We start from the raw sequence: 14,533 nt of genomic DNA on the forward strand, positions 1-14,533 counted from the left end.
AGCCTCCAAAAATTCTTTCAAGTAATTAACACAGTTAAAGGCACAATGATGAAAGCTAACTTAAAAAGAAAAAAAAAGCTTTAATGATTGAACTCTTTACCCTACTTTATTTTGTGAATGTATCTTTTATTGTAACTTAAGACACTACAAAATAAATTGCAACTTGGCTACAAGAGTCACCCATGGGAAAAACTGTTTAGGTTTGTTACTCCCTCCTTTTCATAAATCAGTCCCCAGCTCAGTTTAAACACATGCCAAATATGACCTAAATGTATCACATCTTCAACAAGCAATCATACAGGAGAAGAGGAAAATAAGCATTGGTTCAATCCCCACAGCCCACAAGCCAAGGATTAGGTTACCTTCTTGTAACTGTATCTAGTTATATACATACATGAGAAATAGTTTAAGCAAAGGGAATATGTACTGAGATCAGGATATTAAATTAACACCAATAAACCTGGCTCTGTATTTTGTCCATTTTCTACAAAATTTCATATATGCAGTTATCAGTGCCTCATTTGGTTTTACATTAAATTTCTGTGGTCTTCAACAACTTCAGAAAGCAATGTATTTCAATGGGTCCTAATCTTTCTCTTCAGAGCAGACAGAAAAATATATTTCTRGTGATTTCTTCTAACTTTCCAAGCTGATCCCTGAAATGCTGGACACAAACCAGAAATCAAAAGCAAAATAGCAGACTTGTTCAACAGAGCGCATACAACAGCCTATTAGAGAATTATGCAGCAAATATTATCCCTTTCCACTGCTAACATAGTAGAAGCTCCTCAGGGACCAGCTTAACTCACCTGTAACTTAATTTAAAATTTAAAGATTTAAAGCCTAAAGTAATTAATTAAAATAATTTAGGTCTCTTGTGAAGGAATAATTCATCATTCACAGGGGAGAGAAGAATTTTAAATTCTTCACATCAACAAATGATGACRTTTTTGAGGTAATTTAATGCAAAATTCAATTTTTAAATAAAATTACATCAGGTATGGAAATACAATAGGCTACCCACACCATAAGAAGCCTGCAGGCTCCTGCATTTTGTGTCTCAGTAGTAAAATAAAAAATATTTAACGGTTTGTGAATTTATAAAAATCATAAAAGGGAAATTTAAAGCTAAAAGAAAGCTAGCTAGCTCTTTCTTTAACTCTGTCTAGAGCTAGACTAGTGCTGAAATGTTTACTTAGCACTCAAATGGGGAAAGGGGTTTCCATTCCTGATTTGGAAGTGTAAAAACATCTCCAAATTACTGTTAACAAAGCKAAGATTAAACCTATATAAAGTTGGAGTATCTCCTCTCTTTATACATTTGAAATTATAAAACAGATAAAACTTGCACATCATCACCCTCTGAAATGGGTTTTTTTGGTTGTTTGGGGTTTTTTTAAACCACACAACTACACTCTCARATATTAGCAACACCATTCACAGGATTCACTTTTATGTTATACTGCGTAGCATGGCAATACTAATTCTTTGTAGATTTAAAGTACTAATTTGTCTTCAAATTTCTTCAATGTATTTTCTTGTTTCCCTAGTGCTTACATTTATAAGAAGGGCTTATATTTGTTTGTCTCTGGATTGAACACATGCGGAAATCTTGAAGGCAAAGATACTACTTTATACAATATCAGAGACTTTTGCTTTTGAATTCCTTTGAAAAAAAAGGAATTCAAAAAAAAGGATTGAAAACTGTTACATGAGGATAAGTGACAGTAGTCGGTAAGCATTTAAGTTATTCATGAGCTTAAACAGATTTTCTTCACAATGTCAGGACAATGGTTCTTCCTCTCAATAWCACTCACTATTATGGTTCCTTGTCTACTACTCCATTTAGTATAGCCAGCAAAAAACAGGACAAAGGCTTAAAAGGCAGATTTCCTAAGGCAAACCAGTGTGTACACGCTTCCCAAACTGCTCAGTAAATAAGACTTGTTTACGCAGAGCTCTATCACATGAGAACATGAAAACAGCTTTCAATATTTAATACCTACATGTACACCAAGGTAATATGAAGCAATGGTACCACCCAAGGACAACGTATTAATCCAGACTTCATATTTCTAGAAAGTAATTAGCAATTACAACAGAAAAAGAAAGGGAATGACCATAGTCATGAAGACACCTCAACTCCTAGTTGCAATGCATGTTTACATCTTAGCAACTACCCAAAAAAAGTTTTTTTCTAAGTTAACTATTAGGAAGATGGCATATATGAAAGAAMACTGTGGACTGAGGATGAGACCTGTCAAAATTAGTAATCAAAGGCCTCAAATGAAAACATATCCAAAGGAGCTAACTGTAAGCATTTATCTCATAAAGCAGAACATTTCTGTAAGCAGGGCRAGACAGCCCAATCAATTTCTGGTTCCATGCTTTGAATCCAGCACAGAGCTATGCTGCCAACCACTTGCATTGACAGAGTTATGGACAGACATTGTGTGAGCTGCTTCCTTTCAACAGATCTCCATAGGCCCAGTTCTCCCGCAGAGAATGAGCCTGGMTCAGCCCCAGGGAGCAGCTCTTCCCAGCTTGGAGCACCATGCACATGCAAGGGATGAAAGGGATGCACCTACTCCCACTGTGAATCTCACTGCTGCTCTGGGAAGCATCCAAACATCGTGCTGCAGGATGGCATCCACCAACACTGCTATGTTTGCATTAGTTAGAGAAATACCCCAACTTCTTGAAGTTTCGTTCATAATGTTCTGCTATTAAAACTTAATTATTCCTTGACAAGCCCTGGTAAAAGACTCAAAGAGATTCAAGGGAACTCCTTAAGTCTTAGAAGTAGAAAAGCAATCAAGAAGGTGAATATTTGGTTGGTGCTTTATTTGAAAATAAATTCAGACCAGGAAAAATTAACTTCAGCTCTCTCAAAGTGTCACAGGAATGAAGATGACCAAAAAAAATATAGCCTCATACATCCCCTCAAACAAACACTGTGTTAGGACATAAACTTCAGCCCTGCTCCCCCACAAAAATCCACAGGCAGAAATGTGATCCCAAGTGATTCACAAACAAACAAATAGGGCCATGTTTCTGTTGCTATACCATAACACAGAGTACTTTTTTTCCCCCTCTGATGTAATTTTTATAACATTATTTTGGAATCTGACTATTTTAAAACTTGGTTGCTATGACACATTATAGTCATTACATGAATTCATTTCCTRGTTTCCAACTGGCAAGATTATTTGTACTGGTTTTATGAAGTTATATTATGGACAAAAGACACATAAAATATACWATAAATTCTAATAGTAGAAACTCCTTTAATGTCTTCCATTCCTTGAATAAATGTGAATTGGAAGCAGGGCTTCCCCTGACAATTACCCTAAAGGTCTTCACACTTCCAGCTTTCTCAARTTTTCTAAGCCTTATTTCTGAAAATGGTCTTTTCACGTTATTACTCCTACTGAGAGATGACATCTGATTTCTTCCAGAACCTGTCAATGATTCCCATACTATCAGAACTTACAAATAATCAGAAACTGACAAGTTCTTCCAGTAGACAATAAAACACRGAATACAAATCCTCCCTGGTACTTCTGGCTGTAACAATTAGGGATGAAGAACAGATCATGAAACGGCCTCTGGGCCCATTAATACTTCACCTTCACCTCCATGAGGCAACACAGGTTTGGGGAACACTTGTTTTTCCTGTAGATTATTTTTTAATTACTGAAATATAGTCAYACCAGACAGATCACATTCAGAAGTCAGCTTCTAAAAGAAAACCAAATATGAATTTCATACTGGAGCATTAACATCACTGAAATMCTTTTAAAATATGCACACAGTATACCTTCATCTTCACAAACCACATTAAATAGAAAGCAGTTGGGAATCAGAGACTGGAAGGTTATGGGGTAAAAGCTCTACCCCTGTATAACAAGCATGAACATAAGTTCTGTTGATATATCAAAGGAACCTTTAAGTTCCTAGCCTATGAAAATATATGAATTACCATTATAAAGAAACACAGTGGCTCTGTCATATTCAGTCTCAAAGTTMAACACTAATTTAACAGGCAAACAATGAATCTTTAGGGAAAAACTATCCACTAACAAGCATGTATGCTAGCACAACCATTTGTCAAACGTGCAAAGAGGTGGTTCTTCCACTTGTGGCTTTGCTTGTGYATTTGGCCTAACAATTATTTCATTTAGCTCTTAACAAGTTGAACTTTCTGTTAAGTTTGATTAAAAGCAGTCTTACCCAATCAGATAATTATGGTGCTTCTGCTACTGGCTAATCACCCAGATGACAACCAGACACAGAGAGTGTTGGCATGGACCATTTACCCTCAAAATGCCTGAACTGGGACTATGCATTTGCAGAATGGGTCTACACAAGCACAGCCTGCTACAAACCCAGTCCTACTTTATGACTGAAATACAGAATTTTATTTTTTTTTTAAGGTGCAATATGTATGCTATTTCAAGGAGCTATCACAACAGATAGATGTATCAATTCTTGATTATTTCATGGAGTGTGCTAAACAAGCAGTAAATGAAAAAGACAGCTGTCATACCATTAAGTTTGCACCATGAGTGTGAAGATCTAGGAAAAAAGCAATGGGAGCTGTTAGGAAGATTTTTTTTTCTTTAAAGAGTTCAGATTTTATAAAATTAATTAAGTGGGCATATTTAGTGGCAGCCATCAAGTCAATCAATTCATGCTTATAAGATCATTTAACCAACAAATAATCAAAAATAATTCCCACTTGATCTTGAAGAAAGCTCCTTCTAAAGGCAGTAGTTTTTGAAAAAATTGGACATGAAAGCTAAAGGGTTTGCTTGATCATATTTTTAACCAGAAAAATAAACCTGAATCAGTGGTGCCAAGGTGCATTACTTCTTTCCCCAGCTGGGAAAAAGGAAGGGAACCAAACAAATTAGATGTAACAAAGTATAAACTTTGATTTTATTACGAAATTGAAGATTACCTGTACACCTTCCTTTGTTTTTCCCCAAAAGAGCTGCCATGAAATAGAATCAACTAGTCCTATTCTGAAGAAAGGAACTGGGGGAATGAGAAAGCAAATGGGAAGAACCATCACTTGTMATTTACGTGGAAAAGAAATGGGAAAGATGAATGCAAAAGCAGGAACCCCTAATGTTTCTTTAGAAATTGCTGAGGATTGAAGAAAAGGTGACTATGGCTCACCTGAAGAACCACCAGCAGTCTGAACAGGTCATAGAGTTTGTCAGTTAAACAAAGTATTGAGGCAAATTTCTATGCCTTATCTATAAWTATAAGTAAAATCTAGGTAGTTCACAGCATGTGTTTGATAAAAGCTCATATATATAATGARTCTCAACAGCTTTCCTATATGATCGGTTTTTCTTTCCTTAAATGAAACTCTTTCATACAGCAACAGAGAAGGAAAAAAATTAAGCGAAAGTGATTGTCAATGTCAGACAATTGGCAGGGACAATTCAAGGACAGCAAAGCAGCTGCTACAGATTTTAAACTTATTTTTTGTAATAGATCCGATTTTTAAATTCATAGTGCTCCTTTATAGTCTGTCAGGTTTGTCTCTAGCAGGAGTTCCTTTAGGGCAAGCACTGCAGACAGTCTGCCTACCCTGAGGGAAACTAAGACATTCAGATGTGGGGTAAAGGAAAGATATTAATAATTTAAGACAGTGGTCTSCCACCCCTAGGACAAAGCAACAGTGTAAGTATGGAAACATCTAACTAACTCCTAAGCTTAAATTTGTCCTCCCTGAACTTGTATTTTCCTCAATAGATTTACAAAGTGCTGCAGAGGATACAGTGTTACCCATGGTTTTTGCAGGAGCTCTGAGAACACTCACGGTTAATGACATCTCCTGACATTGCCAAGACCTCCAAAGCAGGAAGAGAAGTCAATTCAGAGGCAGCATCAACAAAGAAGGCAGTACAGCAAGGAAGAACACTATCTGCAAGCTACAAAATACAGACCTCAGAAAAAGMCCTGGGTAAAGTACTTTTTCCCTTATTTCTGTAAGGTAAAGAGGTTRACTTACCATTGCCAAATAGAAGATTCACTGAGTGAAAACCACTTCGAGCAACCCAAATATTAATTTTGATTACTCTTTGACATTGGCTTTTATTTTCATTTTATAGAAAGGCATATTTGGCAACTCTCTTCTGTGTTGCAGAAAGAATTACTTTGAAACAATTTCCACTTATTCAATACTCTTTTCCTGCATTGAGCAAACATTGACCTAACAGTTATTCACTAGTACATTAAATTTGCTATTCAGTATTCACATGCATTATAAATCAATAGTATTTGAAAGCAGGAAAGAACAGATGTGAACCTTAACAATTACCTTCATTTTAGGCTATTGCATAGCCAAAGTAAAGCAAAGTTTTCTSTAGGTGTGGTATACTGCATCCTTTCCAGGCTGACTGGCACTTGGACCTGGGTATTATATATTCAGTTTCTTTGTCACATGTTTGAGAACCCAGGCTTAAGAACTCACAGACTTTTATTTAATCAGACCAAGTTGTACTTCAAACTCTGCTGAAATCTTCAGACTCCCTATGCAAAATACCAGAAATTATCAGTACCATGACAGCATATTAAGTTTTCATTGTAAATAATTCCTTCAGAAAACCCCAAACAGAATTACCACCTACTGAGTACACTTGTTTACAAATACCACCTCTACATGCTGAAATAATACATTCTTCATAAGCACAGAAACCTGGGTTCAACACAGTTATTTAAATGAGAATCACTGCAAAAAAAAAACAAAAAAAAAACCCCACAATTATTCAAGTGCAAGAGAATTTATTTGCAGCCTAGCTTTTGCACATTTATACTGCMGATTTCCTACTCAATCCTACTTTGCTTATGGTGGCAAAGTACTTGGCAAAATTAAGTGTTGTAACATGCAATTAAACATTTTTACATAAATTTCTCCACACAAATACTATGAATGAATGACAAGAAAGAACTCAACACTGATACAGCTGAAAACCCATGATCCTGACAATAGCTACCTTGACTTCTTGAGAGAGGATTTATGTATATATCACATACACACAGCTGGCTAGTATGTTTTACCTTCCAGAACAAGATTATCATTGCAAACCCAACAAAATGTAATGTTTAAAAGAACAAAAAAGAACTTAAACATGAACTGTGAACCTCAAGCCCAAGTGTACAAATCTTGATGCTGCTCTCATCTACAGACAGCTCTTCAAGAGAGCAGTAATAACTGACAATTATAAGCATTTAAGTATATGAGTGTAATATTTATTGTTGGTGGAGAAAACTAATAAAAAACATACATTAGTGGAAGTTATGCAAGATGAGAAATGAAATAATATGTGGAAGAGAGAACAAAAAGAAATATCTATTCATCCCATTCTACCTGATTACAGCATAAAGGAAGATTATGAGCTACAAAAATGGATTCTCCTTTCCTCTCAACTGTACAAGACAGTATTAAGTGGTGGCTGACYGAGAACCATACTGAAGGCCACAGGAGTAAGGAATAATATGGAAGTAATCAGAAGAAAACTTCAGTCCTATGACCCTGCAATGGTTTAATTTCTTTCATGTCTTTTTACCTTCCAAAGTTAACYTTTCCACAATAGCTCTTTGTGAGTTCCTTCAGCCAAAACACACAATAAAAGAGTTTTGGTGTCTAAGAAAGGTTTACTTGCTGGTRAGCATGGTAACAGAAAACCCTAGGGAGTACAAACATTTCTAATAATAAAGATTTTTTTTAAGTTACCGTTCAAGTCTATCACAACTGACTGGGAGATATTCTCAAAATCTAACTTAGCAAGAAGGACCAGCCATTCTTGAAAGAGAAAAGTTTCCTGATGGGGTGAGTCAAACCAAGAATTTAGTTCTGGTACTTCAATCAACTGGAGCTCTCCTGTAAAAACCTGTTTCCATTACCTATACACAATGCTTTGGGAAATAGTCTTCCTGGATAAAGGCAGACTTCCTAGAACCATCAGTCTTTTGGTAATGAAATTTGGTACTTTAATAGAATCAAACATATCAAGCAGGACAAATATTTCTGCATTTCTAACATCACTACTTAGACKTGCTGCAGAAGTGCCCTGAATGCCAGCTGGGCTGGCCAGTGCTTCCAGGAAGCCAAACAGATTTATGCAGTGAACATAGGAAACGACACTGCTGCCATATCATGGCTAACCTCACAGGCATTCTGACCACAATTATAAAAATCACATCTTCCTACTGCAATAATATTTTTTACAAAGTGTTATAGCAGGCTGAAAATAGAATAAAATTTTGTGAAAGCAAATGTATTTTAACTTCTAATCTGGCAATTGCAGGAGAAGGACTTTATGACCCCATGCCTGTTACAGATTAAGCAACGCAGTAGAACTTGGAAGACTATTGTAAATTTTAGTTTTAGAAGCTCAAAGTTGGCCAGACCTTCTGTTTATCACTTTGAGTGTCCAGCTGCCTGCTGTTTTCAGGGAAAGGTACCTCATTAGCCACTGTCAAGTAAATAGATGCAATCATTTTTCTGGCTCAGAAAATAAAAATTGATTAATATTTGAAACAAGTTGCTAAAAAGCTACTCGTAGTCACTCACAGCACCAACACTTATATAAAAAAGACAATTTTAAGGTCACCATTCTGTTAAGACAAAATATAAATTGGCAGTAACAACTCCATCAACAACAGGCTGGAACAAATGCCTAGGTCTATGCTGAAATTAGGCACCTGCAAAGGAGCACAGATGCATGCCACACCTGGAGTTACAAGATGTGTTACCAAACTAAGCCATCTCAAGCTGATRAAGAAGCAGAACTATCAGGAAGCCAACGTTATCAGACATTTTAAACAAAAGCATATCATGTTGAGGGTGCTCTGGATCACACTTTTGGTGCTTAAAATGTCTAGAGATCTACACCACGTTAATAGGCTGCAACAGAACAAAACTTGGTCTAGCCAGTCTTTTTATTTCTGCAATAATCYAGGAAAACTGAAACTATGTATACTTAAGCATTTATCACCAACGAACAATTCTGACAGAACAAAAACATAATCATTCCTCCCGCAGGCTAATGAGAGAATGGCTGGAGCTAAATGGTATCCCATAATAATTTTACGTGTATGAAGTGTTCCATTTCATTTACTGATATTATAAAAGTGATGCATTGGCCATAACGTTTACTGTTTACAATCTGCAGCAAGCTATACCCTTCTCAAGGGAGATTAAGTAATCACGTAAACGTTATTCACACTATGTATTTGAGAAAAATAGATCACTGTGCCAATTCAAGACTCTTTTCTACACTAAGAAGGATACATGCTAGCCCAGAAAGGAGAGGGGAAAGAGAAAAGATAGGAGATTTCTTTGCTTCTCAAGTGAAAAGAAGGTCACACATTCTTGTATTGAAAACATTTTGCTTTAGTCCAGCAAACCCTGGAGAGAAAAAAAAAACAAAACCAAAACTAGTTCCAAGTAGCTGCTGAAGACACTTCATTACAGCAAAAGAAATCTTAAAGCTCTGAAAAACCATACAGTGACATAGAGGACTACAAACAGAAAGACMCAAAAGTAGTCAGACTGCAGTTTTKTTTCCAGAGTATCCATTAGAGGCAAATATTTTAATTATAGGATTTCTTTCAAGTATTCTTTGTTAATATTGTTTATACACCATTTTCCAGGGAAAGATCACAGTGATCAATATAGGCTGCAATGAATAAAGTGTAACAACTCCAGAAAGCAAATGCTACATTATTCACTTTACAGATAGGTAAATGCAAGTATGAAAAATTAAGTGACTTGCTCCAGTCAGAGAGCCAAAAGCACAGCTGTGAATCTAATCCAGATACCCCAGCTTCCAATGATCCATTAACCACTAGACATAAGCCTTTCTAAAATGAAATGCAACCTTTTCCTCACATTTTGCCCTCCTAACAAATCTTGCAAAGCTAGTACTGGGGCTGYTCACTTCATGTGGCTGACTTTTAAGAAACCAAAACCTTAGAAATAAAACAAAAWTTAATAAAAYRTKAATTCGACTTTGCTACACAGATTACAGATCTCCCAAATCTGTCACTGTAGGGCTCAGTCACCTGTCTCTACCCTCCCAAGAGGAGGGTCAGCAGTAGCTCTCAGATTTAAAGCTGCTAGCCAGGCACAAGCTTGGTAGGAGGTACCAGGGTCACACATCATCCCAGAACAACACCTGCTGTAGTCCTGATTCACCGCAGGCATTTACACCCAGGAGCTGCCAGCGCTGCATCCAAACAAGAGGAAGAAATGGATGGGATCATCAGAGAAACGTATAGTGGCCCAACAGCTGTTTCTCCACATGGCCTGTCTCACATGCACAGATACCTTTCAGCTGCCTTCTTCAAGGCTCTCAGCACAGGCATTGCATTGCAACAGCCTAGAGAGCCAAAGCTTGGCAAAATGTTAAAAACATTCATCAGAACTCCAGTTACACTAAAGGCTTTCAGTGTGGTGGCAATTATGTCCTATGCTGTCTCAGCTCAGAACCTATTCCATKCAGATAAGCACTGGTAGAGAACCCTCTGCTTTAAGAAACCCCTAATGGTCTCAGGAAGACTTCAAAAGCTGGCAAAGCCTTTAGGCAGGGAGGGTAGACACAAAACCATTGATGACAAAATGCTACCAGTCAAAGAAGGTTAAAGAAAATTGTTTGACAGCAAGCAATCAATTTGATTGTTACTACTTATAACGTCAAAATTAATGAGTAGAAACTTGAGAAACAGAACATCAACTAATCAATTTTACAGCACATATTTTTCAGGTGTTTCCAAATACAAAAATCTCCTTAAATGTTGGAGTACTTCTCAGATATATATAGCATTTCCTCACTCACGAGTCTCAAAGATTAGAGTTGCAGAACATATCAATCATTTAAGTATTTTTTTTAAAAAAAACAAACAAAATATTTTAGATACCTATGTTTTAAAACATTTGTCTGAACACACAACAGGAAACCTTTGTTGCCTTTTACRAATGAGTAATGAACCAGAAATTTATAAGTATTGAAAAAAAAACCCTAGTATTGAAAAATCATGACCTGTTTCCTAAATTGCTATGGTAAGTCAGGGCATAGATCTCAGACCCAAAACTAAAATCACTCACATTTACATTAAACACACCACACTTAAATTTCAGAAATAAATTACCATGATTATCGAGAAAGAACAAGGTCAAATTTCACCTTATTGCAAAATCACACCATAAAACAAGGTGAGGTAAAATTAGTGCATTACTATGGGTGTAGTAAAACTTGGCAGCGGGATATTAACTCTTCTTATAATACAAAGGTCAAGGCCATTGGAAATCCATCTGCAACAAAGCCCTTGGAAATTCCAATGAAACCAAATAAGAAGATCCAAAGGAAGGGCATAGGGTTTCAGTTTTATGTGAGTAAATATTTTTTCTTTCCAGCACAACACATCAGGTTAATAGTGTACTCTGAAACATACATTAATTTTTAAAATTAATGTATTTAATCCTGCTGAACCTGGGCATGACTCTATTCCTACTGGTGTTCCACAAGCCACAGGCTACAGAATTAAGCCTGAAGCAGCCCACTTAGAATRAAAAAAWAAAMMMCAACAAACCCTTGCATCRCAGCTCCACCACAAAACTTCCAATCATGCCCCAAAATACTGTGTTTAAATTCCATCCACAAATAAACCAGTAACCAGCACACATTGAACAGGCACTCTAAAGTTCCATTTTACCATGCAGGTTGCTGTGACACTTCTACAACTGCAGTGCAAACTCAAAAGCCCAGATACATTGTGCTTCAGTCCTCCTATTCYCTCCATTCCATCAAGTGACCTTCCTAAGACAGAAGAACACGTTCTTCTTGTCCCTTCTATTTATCACAATATCACAACTTTCATTTATAAAAAGTTCAACAAAATCCCCTCCACCACCATTCGCTAAAGTCAGGTATTTCCCATTTGTATTAACAATTTCATTTGGGTTTTTTTCCAGAAACGTCTACTTAAGGCCAATATCTAAATCCCCTTTCCTGGAAGTCATGTTTCTTAAAAAAAGCTGTTTGTCCCCTGTACTCATTTTGTTCACTCAAGACAACCAGATTTAGAGACAGAGCTTGAAAAACAAATCTTGTTTTTATATAATTACAACACAGTTTTGGATTTGCCAAGCACAACTACACAGCTACCATTTCTGTTCCTTAAAAGAAAAGCAGAATATCTGCTTTAAACAAATGCTAATTTTTGTCTTACACCTGTTAAAAAATACTGTGCAKACTAAACTTGGATTCTATTAATGTTGCTATAGCTGCAGTTACAGCAAACAGTTCTATCAAACAAAAACCAGCAAAACCCCCAAAACGAAACAAGAACTACAACCAAAACGCTCAGATCTACAACCAAAAGACTATGGGAAACTGCACTTTGTTTCTTCTTCATTTTGGTAAGCTCCTAGAACTTTTTAATTGTGTAAAAAAAACTCTGCCAATGAGTTCTTGTTTTACAGTCAAAGGAAACGCTACTCAACGACCACAACTTCTGCTTATTGGCAAGAATGCAAGACTTCCATTAGTTTACTTTTAAAATGAAAGAGCGGATAAACAGCTTAGCAACCCTAAAATTCTCAATACACAAAAACTCGCAGCTCCCAGCTGGATATTCCAAAACACTTGKTAACAAAATACACAGTTCCGAGCAGTGTCATTTTCCGCTTTGCTGCTGAGTAGTCTCCCTGCTTTCTTCCCATGTTTTCCTTGCTATGCAATTCTTAACATTAAAAGAATACATAACTGTTAGCGAGGCGGCCGCACTTTTTAAGAGAATGTTGGGGGTTTTTTTTCCGCGCACGGTACGGCGAAGCGCCGCACGTGGCGTCACAACGAAGCAACTTCCGAACCACAGCGGGGCACCGCAGGGAAAACCTGTTGCGGCGAGGAAACCAGGATCCCGGAGGGCAGGCGAAACCTCCCGCCCCGGGGCAGCCTTTCCCTAGGGWCTCACGGAGGAAGCCCAAAACTTCCCAGCAGCTGTGCCAAGGCTCCCGAGTGCTGCCCGCGGCCCCAGCCCCGCCGTGCCCCCGGCTCCCCCGGCGCTTACCGGGCGGTGTCGAGCAGCGGGTGCTTGGTGCCCACCAGCTTGCGGACCTGCATGGCGATGTTGCTGAGCTCGTCGCTCAGCAGGCACCGCAGGCTCATGAAGGACGTCGGGTACCCCACGATCTTCTCGGCTTCCGACACCACCTGGCTCCAGGGCGGGCCGCCCGAGGACTGGCACCGGAGCCCGCCGGTGCCGCGGACCCCGCGCCGCAGCAGGGCGCCCCACATGCCGCCTCCCCGGGGACGCTCCGCTCTTCCGCTACGAGCGCCGGCAAGGCCCCGCACGCCGAGAAGTCGCTGACGAGTCCCGCTGCCGGAGGAGCGCCCCAGCCGTGCTCCTGCCAACTCTGCCCGTGCCCCGCGTCCCCCCCGGCGGCGGCGGCCGGAGCGGGCTCATTGTGCCCTGGGGGCGGCCATCTTGGGCGTCGCAAAACACGGCGGGCCGTAAAGCGCGGGCGGCGGGGCGGGCGTCGAGCCGGGTGCTCCGGTGCCCGCCAGGAGAGAGCCGCTCCCGTTCCCCTCTGCCCTCAGGCTTCCAGAGGGTAAAGGGGCGCCGCTTCCCTTCCACATTCTGTACTTGTCGCCTCCCAGAGCCGTGGCGRAGGCTCCCACTGGAGGGGGGGCGCTCCCCGCGCTTGGCCCGCGCTCCTGGCTGGTTGGAGATAGCCCAGGGTTGCGCTCAGGTACCGCGGGGAAGGGCGGGCAGGGTCCCACCTGAAGTGCTCGGCCTGTAGACTTTAGCTACACAGTCATGATTTCTATGAAATTTTTTCGCTGTTARGGTGATCAGGCTTTGGAATGGGTTGCCCAGGGTGGTGATGGAGTCACCAATCGTTGGCGTGTTTAGGAGGCACCTGGATCTGGCGCTGAGTGGTGTTGTGTAGAGGTGACAGTGGTCGTGCTGGTCTGATGCTTGCACTGGATGATCTTGACGGTCTAATTTAAGCTTGAAGTGAAGACTTCTGGGTCCTGCAAGTCTGCAATATGATCCAGTGTATATCTTGTACTCTTTCATTTATTCTGAGTACAGCCATTACTGATGCCTCCTTGCAGATATCTGCTGCCAAATCTTTTGTGAATCAAGAAAATGGATTTTCTGTGCCCCAGAGGAGGAAAATTCACTGGCCATCCTCAGAAATTTTATTTAAGTGACTTCCTCAATTCCACAGATACTTCAGGAAGAATCTGATTTGTTCTGTGTTTACTGTCACTGTCACTCATTCCTTTATAACTTCAAGGTTTTGTTGCAACAAATCWGGCAAAGTTCTGATGAGAAAACTCTCCTATTGATTACATTCATGTTGAAAATGAGGGTGTTACATTTCTTATCTTTGGAAATACAAGAYACAATACAGCTAGCTTTATTTTGTTTGCATTATTCCATGTGATTTAAAGGGAGTTACATTGAAGGATACTGTAAAAGATGCAAATGGAAAACA

General features: G+C 39.1%; 1 protein-coding gene across 1 annotated transcript in view; it reads right to left on the reverse strand.

Moving 5' to 3' along the window:
• PDSS2 (decaprenyl diphosphate synthase subunit 2) overlaps nt 1-13,548 on the reverse strand; it is a 110,967-nt gene extending 97,419 nt beyond the window's left edge. Inside the window, exon 1 of the mRNA XM_057390136.1 lies at nt 13,096-13,548. Within this exon, the coding sequence (XP_057246119.1) occupies nt 13,096-13,322 (227 nt within the window). The 5' untranslated portion in view covers nt 13,323-13,548. The remainder of the gene's footprint in view (nt 1-13,095) is intronic.
• Nucleotides 13,549-14,533: the final 985 nt, after the last annotated feature.

Source organism: Malurus melanocephalus, unplaced genomic scaffold (genome assembly GCF_030028575.1).
Source record: "Malurus melanocephalus ecotype Western Australia unplaced genomic scaffold, MMel_1.1 scaffold_23, whole genome shotgun sequence".
NCBI classification, from domain to species: Eukaryota; Metazoa; Chordata; class Aves; order Passeriformes; family Maluridae; genus Malurus; species Malurus melanocephalus.